General features: G+C 53.5%; 2 protein-coding genes across 2 annotated transcripts in view; both read right to left on the bottom strand.

The window, feature by feature from the left end:
* Positions 1-6,770, bottom strand: part of XRN2 (5'-3' exoribonuclease 2) — a 33,477-nt gene extending 26,707 nt beyond the window's left edge. Inside the window, exons 1-6 of the mRNA XM_015620569.2 lie at positions 6,635-6,770; positions 2,012-2,139; positions 1,822-1,933; positions 1,445-1,556; positions 650-708; positions 483-572 (exon numbers count right to left, since the gene is read on the bottom strand). Of these exons, the coding sequence (XP_015476055.1) occupies positions 483-572; positions 650-708; positions 1,445-1,556; positions 1,822-1,933; positions 2,012-2,139; positions 6,635-6,709 (576 nt within the window). The 5' untranslated portion in view covers positions 6,710-6,770. The remainder of the gene's footprint in view (positions 1-482; positions 573-649; positions 709-1,444; positions 1,557-1,821; positions 1,934-2,011; positions 2,140-6,634) is intronic.
* Positions 6,771-10,935: 4,165 nt separating this feature from the next.
* KIZ (kizuna centrosomal protein) overlaps positions 10,936-11,186 on the bottom strand; it is a 29,519-nt gene continuing 29,268 nt past the window's right edge. The window contains exon 15 of the mRNA XM_033513278.1: positions 10,936-11,181. Within this exon, the coding sequence (XP_033369169.1) occupies positions 11,078-11,181 (104 nt within the window). The 3' untranslated portion in view covers positions 10,936-11,077. The remainder of the gene's footprint in view (positions 11,182-11,186) is intronic.

The following is an 11,186-nucleotide window of genomic DNA, read 5'->3' as shown; positions in this document are numbered from 1 at the left end:
CCTGGTGTGCAGCAGGCACAGGGCTGGCACACACAGGGCTGGCCAGGGGCTGGGCAAGGCCTGGACACAGTCTGCAAGCCCAAAAAGGCAGGAAAGCTGACACCTGTTATTGTCACTGCCTGCCCTTAGAGCAGCAGGGGAAATGCAGCCGGCTGACAGAGCAATTAGAAAAAAGAATCAAAATGTGCAAAAGATACAACTACAATGTATCTTCACACTGCCCCAAAAAACAGAAGGATGATTCCTGAAGCCCTGTCTCCCCTTAGGTGGAATTGTGGCTTCCAGCAGCAAAGCTGCTGCTGGCCCTGCAAGGAAATGACAGCAAATGGTGCTGGGAGATGGAGCCATCGGCACAGAACCCATCTCAGGATCTTGGCCTCTGCTAACAGCCAGGCCAAGAGCCAAATCTGTTCCATTTCTACTCCTCAACTGGATCCCAACACCTCCTTCACCTCCCTGGAGTGTGAGAGTGGGAAGCTCACCGTCAGGTTCTTCCAGCCCGGGTCGCTGTTCAAGCGGTCAGCGATGTAATAGCGGAGGCATTTAGCAAGGTTGTCCATAAACTCAGTTCCCTGCAGAGGGTTGGAAGGAAAGGATTAAACCGAAGTTCAGCCCCTGCAGTTGCTGGGTTCAGGGCCAGGCCACTCACCGGGGTGATACAGTTGCTGTCAAACCTCTCCTTCACCTCCTCCGGAGGCAGAAAGCCACCTGGAGCCACACAAACAGAGAGCAGAGTTACACCCAGAGGGACCACTGCCAACATTTCTGCACAGAAAAACCCCAACAGCTCCCTGGGAACAACTAACTCCCTTAAACCAATTCTAAATTTCCCACAGAACCACACCAACTCTTGCCACTGTAGTATCTCCATCCTACAGGTGTTACCACGTTTACAAACACTGTAACTTCAGCAAGGTGATTTCAAAGCCCAGCCAGCAGCAACACACTCCCCTCTCACTCCAGCTAGGTCACCACCACCCTCAAAGTTGCTCTGACTTTTGTTTCCTCGCTCAATTTAGAGTTTCCACTGTCAAGTAACTCCCCTTGCTGGCAGTTTATTATCCCTGTGCAGGAGTATTTCCATCTGATCCCTGCTTTTAAGCCTCAATCCTCCTTTCATCAAGCCCTACAAACGTGTACTTCCTTCCAGAAGGGTTTTGGTTGTTTCTCACTGCATCTATCCCTGCTCTTCTGTTCAATTTATTTTCAAAAGGAATTAAGAGCACTCAGCACAAACTCATTTCAGGCAGCAGACTGAAGAAGAAAAGATGACATTTTGTTTTGTCTCAGTTCTTAACTTTGGAAAACACAGACCCAAGCTTTCCCCAGGTTTGTTCTGCCCTTCTCCCAGCAACACACACACAGCCCCTCTCCCTAAGCCTCACTGAGGTGAGCAAACGAGGGGATTCTCGTGGAAAAGCCTCCCCTGAGGCCGCTGCCCTACCTTTGGCCAGGATTTCTTGTCGGATTTTTTGCTTCTCCTCAGCAGCTTCCATGCCCTCCTTGGAGGCTCTGAATCTCCTGGAGCGCTGTTGATTCATTTTGGCACGCGGAGCCTAAAAAGTCCAGGAGGGCTGGGGTCACTTTTTACATCCAGACAATCTCTCCTGTCCTGAGAGCTGCTTTGGGTCACAAGCCACTGCCAGGAGCTGATCTCTCACCAGACCTGGGACGGAGCAGCCTGGGCCAGGGGAAGGTGTCCCTGCCCGGCCGGAAGCAGGCCATCTTTAAGGTCCCTTCCAGCACCAAGCACTGGGTGATTCTGTGTCCTGAGGGGAGGTGAGGGTTCTCCAGCAGGACAGCCCACGTGTCCCTACTCACCACTCCATCTATGGCCATGTAAAGGAGCCTCCTCGGCCTCACAATGTTGAAGATCCTGTCGATATACTCAAAAATCGCCACCATCATCTCATCCTCGTTTTTGGGCGCCGGCCTGAAAGGCAGAGCATTCCACTTACCACCTGAAACTTTGCTGCCAGCAAAGAGCTGTGTCACCTGCAGAGAGCCTTACTTGTCCTCTGGGTGTGTGCAGGGGTGAATGATGCCGTTCATGTCCAGGTACAGGTTGTCGAACTCCACCTCGTTGGGGTTGGGCTTGCTGGTGTCAATGGGCACCTTGACACCGTTGCACTCCTTGGCCTGGGGAAGCACAGGGGACACAGCACTAATTACTGGCAGCTATTAATGACAGACTCAGCAAAGCCTGCTGTGGTTTGAGTGGCAGCAGAGGAAAAAGAGAGCAATAAGCACCCACATTACCTGAAACTGCACTTTTCACTGTTAAACAGCACTTCCCTCCATAGCTGTTTTTAACCAGAAAACATGATGCTGGCTTATGGCAGAGTTATTTATTTCTGCTGACAAGAGCAGTTCCCACCCATATCTCATATTATTTCTTCATCCTAAACCACCTAGAGCCACCTCTGTGCCTGGACTGCTCCAGCAGCGGATTCTTCATCATCCTCCACAACCACGGGCACTTCTGTTTCCTCACCATAACTGCAGGTCTGTTTTGTTTGGGCCTTTGTTGCTGTTGGGTTTGTGGTTTGGTTTTGTGGTTAGTTTGGCCAAAAGGCAATTAACAACACTGGTTCTGCCTTCCAGCAGCCACAGGCAGAACTCACACGGATTAAACCCCAAGAGCAAGGAAGAGTCAGCAGCTGAGCAAGGGAAAACCCGATGATTGTCAGAGGAATTCTGGCTGGAATGGGTTATAACACACCCAGAGGTGGAACAAATTGTGCTCCTGAACAGCTGGGCATAAAGCCAAGTTAAAAGTGAATGGAATGGAATGGTGTGAGGTAAAGGCTGCGGTCACAGGATTGCCTGGGATGGGGGAAAACCGGGATAGCGCTGGCTCTCCCATCACTGGAGCTCCAAACCCTCCCCTCAACTCCTGTCTGCAGACTGCCTGCACTCCCTGAGCCAGTTCCCCACATCTGATGGGGATTCAGAGGGAAAGAAAACCCAAAACCTACAGATCACACCACCAGCTTTGGACAACTTTCCTCTTTAAAGCAGCAGCAGGACTGGCTGGCTTCTTACCCCCAAAATGAAACTCTGAAGTCTTGATTTGGTAATTACAGCCCCAAAATGGAACCCTCTGAAGTCTTGATTTGGTAATTACAGCCCCAAAATGGAACCCTCTGAAGTCTTGATTTGGCATTTGATTTGGCACACTTATCCTGACAGAGGCCACCCCCAGGCTCTGTCTGCTTTCCAGACACACCCTCAAATGTCAGCAGAAACAAAGTGTGGGTGCAAGCACTGTCCCTTCCTCTGGGCTACCCCCTGGGCTCTCCCTGAGCCCAGGCTAAGTGGGATTCAGAAGGAATGCCAGCTCTGTGAGGCAGAAAAGGACCCCCCTCCACAGACCCAGCAGGGCTCTCGTGCAGCAGATGTGTGGAAGGAAGGCTGGAGTATCTGGAAGTGATATCTCTTGTGATAAAACTAAACTGCTCACTCCTCATCCACGGCCTCTTTTGAAGCCATTGAAAACAGACCTTCAAACATGATACTTTAGCTGCAGCTTTATTAATTCCTAGCCATTTGATTAAGAATATTCTCTCCTGGATTTTTTATTATCTTCAAGATCTTCCTCTCATTCTTCCTGCTCAGCTTAAGAAGGAGATTATTTCTTTTTCTTAAATCTGATTAATCTAGCAAGGTAAGAGAACAAGGATCAACTTTTCAATATTTCAAAGAGACAAGCTACTGGGAGATACAAAATTTCTGATTAGAGAGATTTACAGCAATCCTAAAACACACACGGAGCTGATTACATCGTGAGAGAAGCTTAAATTCATCGACAGTAAGACAAACTACAGCTTCTCCCTGCTGTCCTAAGTCCACTCTCAGATTTATGGCCAGATTTGAATATAAAAAAATGTTAATGACTGTGCTCTATCCATGTGCTGTCCTGGCTGTAATTGCAACGTGCTCTTGAGTTGGAACAAGGCAACGTGGATGAGGACAGCAGGAGCTGACACTTCACTTACAGCAAATCCAGCTCAAGGAATTTGTTGTGTCTTCCCACTTATTTTAATAAAGAACTTCAGCTGGTACAAGCTCAGTTATTAAAGACTGAAAAGGGGGACACACAATCAGAAAAACCAGGGCTACACAAACCTGGGTTTTGCCTAAATGTGAGAGCAGCTTTGATCACACACAGATCAATCTAAACATTTACAAATGTGCTGAAAAAGGCAAATCTGCTCTTGGAGAGGACTGCCCCAAAGTGTTACAGATGGAATTGCTGTTTAAATTGTGGCTGCTTTTCAATGGCAGCTCTTAAAGGGCTATCTTAACGGGAACCTAAACCGAGGTTCCCAGAGCCTCAGGACAGGTCACATCCAGGAGTTTGGTGCAGACACTGGAAAAGCCAGTGCTGCTGGAGCTCAGCATTAAGGGAAACTGTTAAGCCCACAGTCCCCCTTTTTTCCTACAAAATTTCCCAGACAGATTCTTGGATCTTAATTATCCCCCACTAAAAACCCACTTCTCGCAGCTACAAGTAAAACAAACCTCCCAGCTGGCTGAGAGGGCCTGAAATCCCAGCTGTGCCCAAAGCACAGCAGCAGCTCACGGTTTGAAGGGAGCCTGCCTGAAGGTGGGACACAGAAAGCCCTGGAGAAGCAGCGCTGCAGGGCGGGCTGCAGGCAGGGCACACGTGCAGCCACACATGGAAGGGCTCAGAACCCTGTCCCTCAGCTCCTCTGCCAGGCTCCCACCCTGCAGCCCCTTCCAGGGGCTCCCCAGGGTGAGCACACCTCGGCAGGAGCAGACAGACCCCAGGGTGAGCACACCTCGGCAGGAGCAGACAGACCCCAAGGTGAGCACACCTCGGCAGGAGCAGACAGACCCAGCACACTCCCCAAGGTGAGCACACCTCGCTCCCCAAGGTGAGCACACCTCGGCAGGAGCAGACAGACCCCAGGGTGAGCACACCTCGGCAGGAGCAGCACACAGACCCAGCACACTCCCCAGGGTGAGCACACCTCGGCAGGAGCAGACAGACCCCAGGGTGAGCACACCTCGGCAGGAGCAGACAGACCCNGGTGAGCACACCTCGGCAGGAGCAGACAGACCCAGCACGCTCCCTGAGCCCTCCGAACCAGCGAGAGGGAAGGTGAGAACACAGCCAGCACAGGTCAGCAGAAGAGAACACGAATTACCTGGACAAGCCGAGGGGAAAAGCAGCTCGGGGAGCAAGGACTGCAGGGTTTACCTCCTCGGAAAGGCTCGAGTTAGGTCTGAGGAGGAGAACCTGCCACACTCAGGGCACAGTAAATCCACCAGCTCGAAGCTTGCTGCTGAAGGGAGCCCACATGGTCCCTGTCCCCTCCCGTGTGTCCCCCGGGATGGCACAACACCACCCCCGTGCCTGGAGGAAGCAGCCCAAGAAAACCCGACCAAACATCACTTCAGCAGCAGCAGCACTGCCTGGAGAGGCACCTGAGCGAGGAGCCCTGTGCCAGAGCCTTCGCTGAAACCTGCCGCAGTCACGGAGAGCCAGACTTACAGAATGCCTTTGGAAATATCAGCTCCCTGCTCGGGGAGCTCATCCTGGCCTGGGAGCCACCGGCACCGGGAAAAACCCCACCGAGTTCATCCTGGCCTGGGAGCCACCGGCACCGGGACAAACCCCGCCGAGTTCATCCTGACCCGAGTTCATCCCGGCCTGGGAGCCACCGGCACCGGGAAAAACCCCACCGAGTTCATCCTGGCCTGGGAGCCACGTGTACCGGGACAAACCCTGCCGGAGCTCTGGGAGCCACCGGCACCGGGACAAACCCCGCCGAGTTCATCCTGACCTGAGTTCATCCCGACCTGGGAGCCACCGGCACCGGGACAAGCCCTGCCGGAGCTCTGGGAGCCACCGGCACCGGGACAGACCCTGCCGGAGCTCTGGGAGCCACCGGCACCGGGACAGACCCCGCCGGAGCTCTGGGAGCCACCGGGACAAACCTTTCCGCCGGGGCCGCTCCCGCCGGGCAGCGCAAGCCCGGGCTGGGTGTGAGCGCTGCCCTGCTCCCAGCGAGCCTGCCCGCGGCTTCGGACCCCCAAAGAGCCAGCTGTGGGACAGCGGGGAGCGTGACAAACACCGGAGAAACAGCGAGGAGCACTCACTCCCGCTGTCCCGGCTGCAGCAGCGCCACAGGCCGCTCCGCTGCGGGCGGCAACCGGGGCCGAGCGGGGGCCGGGGCTCCAGCGGACCGGCCGGAGAAGGGCAGGGGCGAGGAGAGGCCTCATTCCCGGCCCCGCCGTCCATTCCCGGCCCATTCCCGGCCCCGCCGCCCATTCCCGGCCCATTCCCGGCCCCACCGCCCATTCCCGGCCCTCCACGTGCCCGTTCCTGCCGGGAGCGCTCCGGCGCGCCCGCCGCACCGATCCGGCCGCTGGGAGAACTCCCCCCGCTCCGCCGCCGCTCCCACCGGCACGGAGAGCCCGGGAAAAGCCCCAAAAAGCCTCCCCAAATCCTAAACAACACCCCAAACAAAGCCAGACAAAGCCCCAGCCCAGCCACCCACCCGCCTTGGAAAGGCCCCGGGGCGGCCCTCGGGGGCACGGCGGGCTCTCGGCACCGAGCCCCCGCCCCGCCGAGCCCCGGTGCCGTGCCGGGCGGCCGGCTCACCTTCTCCTCGATGCAGTTGACGATGATGGAGGGGTACTTGCGGCTGAGCCAGCGGAAGAAGGCCGGGACCCCCATGGCGGGCGCGGGACGGGCCGCGGCGAGCGGCACCGGCGGCACTTCCGGGGTCGGGGGGCGGCGCGGGGCACGCCGGGAAGGGCGGCGGGCGGGGGCGGGCGGTCACGTGGGGCGCGCGAGCGTGGCGCCGCCGCCGCCGCCATGTTGGGTGCGGGCTGAGGGCGCAGCGATGGCGGCCTGAGGGGAAGCGGGGACTGTGAGGGGACGATCCCCCTAAAGCGCGTCCGGACAGCTCCTGGGGCACGAACGGGACACCCAGAGGGGAAAAGCAGAGCCTGAGGGCACAAAAAAGGATATCCAGGAGGAAAAGCGAAGCTGAGGGACAGCTAACTCCCGAGACAGCCCAGCTGCCGCCCTCACACTCAGCCAAGACACAAAAGTGTTCCTTGTGATCTTCCCTTCAAAAACAGCCTAAACGAGCGGTGTAGCAGGAGAATCGCCCTCCCTCAGCACCCTGTTAAAAAGCAAGCGTGAGGTGCTGCTGTGGGGTGCTTTAGGCTGTGAACACACGGCAGTGTTTGCCAACAAGTCGGTAATTAAGAGAGACACGGATTATTTATTCCAGCGCTGCACGAGTGCTTTCCCTAAATGCAGCACAACCAGCCAGACTTCCAACACCATTATTTATACTCAGAAATCCAGAGCTGGCAATTTACCGAGCACAGCCCCTCATTTAGGATTGATCAGTACTTTCCACATGAGAATACAGCCAACTCTCCCACACGCTCAGGGGGAGGCCCTGCACCTCTTTCTGACCCACGGGTGTGAATTTTAGTGTTACAACAAACACGGTTCTGCTGTAGGGCACGCGGAATTGGGGTGTTTTGCCAAGTTAGGAAGGTACACACAGGCATCAACATCTGGATTTGCTACACCCTTAAAGCCTGCTAGTTCCAGGGTGTCCTTGAGGAAGGGGGGCACTAATTAGGTCTGTGTGTGAAAGTCTACAAAGATCTCACATTAAAGAACATCCCGACTTCAGACAATTTCGACTGGTCCCGCGTTTGGCAACAGCTGGAGCGATTCAGGGCACGGCTGCCCTGTGCCCTCCGAGGGGACGCTGCCAGTGGGGAAGGGCTCCGTGTGATGGGTGTGAAAAACGAGGTTCACATAACTTTTATCGAATTTAAAAATTTAATTAAAAAACAATTAGGAGAAAAAAATAAAGTAAAATATACAAATACAGCCAGGTGTCTCTGCATTCAGCCAAGAGAGCACACCTTACTAACAAAGGATTGTCCCTTAAAAACAGAACCCTACTACATATCCATAAATTCTCATACATATTCATACATTCTTCTTAGGATCTTTGGTGTTCTTCTGTTTAGTTTTCTCTTGCCCCCTTCCCAATAGATCAATCTTCTTGGCGCCATTGAGATTTACATTCCCTGATACCAGAAATGCAATAAATTCCTCCCCCCAGAGTTCTGGTCACCGCTGTCTTCATCTGGATAAGAGAGTTTACAAATTCAGGAATTCTCTAGCTATTTTTCCCTCAGTCTTTGGGTTATACAAACAAAAACAGTTTTTATTCTAATACTATGCCATAACCTAACATATATGTATTATACTACTATTTCTAAATTTCATCAAGAACAGAGATAAAGAAAACTATATTCATACAAGAAAATTTCTCATTCTTTTACACATAACATTCATCTTAATATTTGCGAAAAGCCAATAACATAAAATGTATCTATAAGAATGGGTGAGAGCGGCTCGAGGCACAGAGCCCCGTCCCCTCGCTCTGCCCGCGGCATAAGCAAATACTGTTAATTTATGGCCAGCCATAATGGAATTAAACAGACGGGAATTAAAGGGGATTAACACGAGGTGGGTTTTGCTCTGCCGCGTCCCATCGCCGCACGCCAGCTCCCTTAGCAGGGCAGGGGCTGGGGAGCAGTTATTTAACAAAATTAACAGAATCTCAGCCGTGCTTGTGGAGTCAGTGCCGCCCGTTTGGGGAGCGGAGGGGAGCCACGGTACCCGGCTAATTCTCTGTAGAACAAATTAACCCAATATTGTGTCTCTCATTATTCTTATCCTCACTCGGCTGTTGTTAAGCCGTTTTCTGTTGTCGTTCCTCTCAATAAAATCTGTGACTTGAATAAATTTCCCCTGCAACTTTGTAGTGGCGCCACACCTGTGGTATCAGCCGAAGATTGTCCTTTATCTGTTCCTTACAAAACATTCCCTGATTGAAGCTTCCTATTGTAGAGCTTCTCCTCCCGGAATTTTGTAGGGAGCACGGCAGCTTAGTGCGAGCGTTTTGTTTGTATTGATGAGCAATCAGTTGTTTTTCTGATAATGCCGAAGAAAACAGAAGGCTGGCTGAGGCAAATGAAACGCAATCGTCTTATCTCATAATTACCTGGGTAAGCAAGCACTGGAAAAATTAACACTGCAGCAGACAGTTCCTTGAGAAGCTGTTGTGAGCAGCACCAGCAGCTGGAGCTCCATGCTGCAGTGCATCCAGGAGCGCAGCACGGAGCGGCACACCCGCGGCAGGAGCAGGCCAGGCTTCCCGCTCGGGCCCTTTCCTCGCACGAGTGGCGTGCCGACGGGAATCTGCTGGGGCTGCGCTGACGGCAGTCCCCTGTCCGTCAGCGTCACCTGCCACCAGCGCTGCCGGCCTGACAGCTGTGAAGGAGCAGGGGGAAGTTGACTGGCAGGACGTTTTGCATCTAATGAGTCTGTGCACAATAAGAGTATCCTAAATAATGCTGCGGAGGAAGGCGGCTATCGCTGCCACGCCGAGAGGCAGAGATTGCCCGCGCGCGGCTCCGCAGCCATCTGTCAGCTGTCATGGGCCGCTGTCGGGGCTGAGGCAGCCCGTGTCATGCAGCAGACAGAAAGTGGGCTGACACCAGCAGAGTCCCTCAGGAGGAGCTCAGAGCTGCAAACACTGCGCTGCTCAGACAGCGTTCCTCGGCAGCCTTGCTGCGTTTTTCCAGTGGGGCTGCTCCTCCTCTCCAGGCACCTGCCAGGCCTTGAGCACTGTGCCAACCCCACAGCACAGGGATTCCTCTGCAGGCAGCAGTCCCGGAGCACACAGGGAGTCAGAGTGGTGAAAAGGACATTAAAGCCCTGAGTAAAGTCCGGCTTTAGTCACAGAATCACAGAATCACAGGGTTGGAAGAGACTTTCAAGACCATCGAGTCCAACCCGTGCCCTAACACCGCCTCAACTAAACCACGGCTCTGAGTGCCACATCCAGTCTTTTTTTTTTAACACATCCAGGGATGGTGACTCCACCACCTCCCCAGGCAGACAATTCCAGCACTTTATCATTCTTTCCATAAAAAGTTCTTTACTAATATCCAACCTCCATTGACGCAGCTTAAGACTGTGTCCTCTCACTCTGTCAGTTGCTGCAGTCCTCTAGTCGAGCCCAGCAGTCTCCCAGGGTGTCAGCCCTGGTCACAGACTCACGCAGCTCCATCCTTGGTGCAGCAGGTTTCCCAGTTCCCAGAACATTCCAGGCTGCCCCCTCACCGCTGGCAGACGGAAACCCACAGCAGGTGGCTGTGCCAATGGCTCCTGCTCAGCTCTGAGCAAGCCTTCTGCAAGTCGTTTTGTGCTGCTGAGCTCTCGGCCTACACGTTCCTCTTATTCAACTGAATGTTGTTCCCATTTCCAGCTGGGTTTTGAGGGATGGGGTGGTGCAGGGGTTGGTGGCTGTGTCGGGAGACGTGGGGCTGCAGCACAGCACAGCTTAATTGGGGTGCTGCTTTCTGCTTTTGAACTTGTCATCGTTTATGAACAGCTTTAACGTGTCCCCTGGTTTCTCCCTCCCAAAGAAAATCTCATCTTTAATGAACTTAATTTTAGATAAAAGGAATGAAAAGAAGAAAATTAAAAATGCATGAAGCTCCTGGAGTCATCCAATTACTTGATGTCCACACAGCAACGCCAGCACAGATTTCACAAAGCAAGGAAAAGCGGGAAAGCACTGGGGCTCACCACATGTAAATGCTGCTCTGTTCCAAAATGTGCTGAATTACAAATGGACATTTTATGCATTTCTTCTTCTTGATCTGTTGCAGAAGAAGATAAAGATCAAACATGCCAGCCCGCCCCAGCAGTGCCTGTCTGCATTCCCACAATGCTCGTCTAGCGCTGGAGTCCCAGTGCTGGGACATCCCGAGCCTCGGGAGGGGACTGGCACACAGCAGGCTCCCTGTCAGAGCAGGAAAACACTGCAGGTCAGAGCGAGCACACAGACAATGGATAAACTCTTCATGTTTATTTGCTATCTAAATTTTCTTTGCCAATAAAGCGACAAGCAGCGCTTCGGCCCGCGGCACACTCACTGTGTAAAAGAAAATACAGTTTGTTCCTTCCCTCCCAGCAGCCGGTGGGACAATCTCAGTCATAGAAGTCATCGAAGTCGTCTGAATCCGCGCCGTGGGTCTGTGGGCGCAGAGCAGCCTCGAGCTCGGAGCTGCTGTCATCAGATTCGCCCCAGAACGCTGCG

The sequence above is a fragment of the Parus major genome, chromosome 3 (assembly GCF_001522545.3).
Source record: "Parus major isolate Abel chromosome 3, Parus_major1.1, whole genome shotgun sequence".
Lineage (NCBI taxonomy): Eukaryota > Metazoa > Chordata > Aves > Passeriformes > Paridae > Parus > Parus major.
The sequence above is the reverse complement of the archived record's forward strand: the minus strand, read 5'-3'. Positions and strand labels throughout refer to the sequence as shown.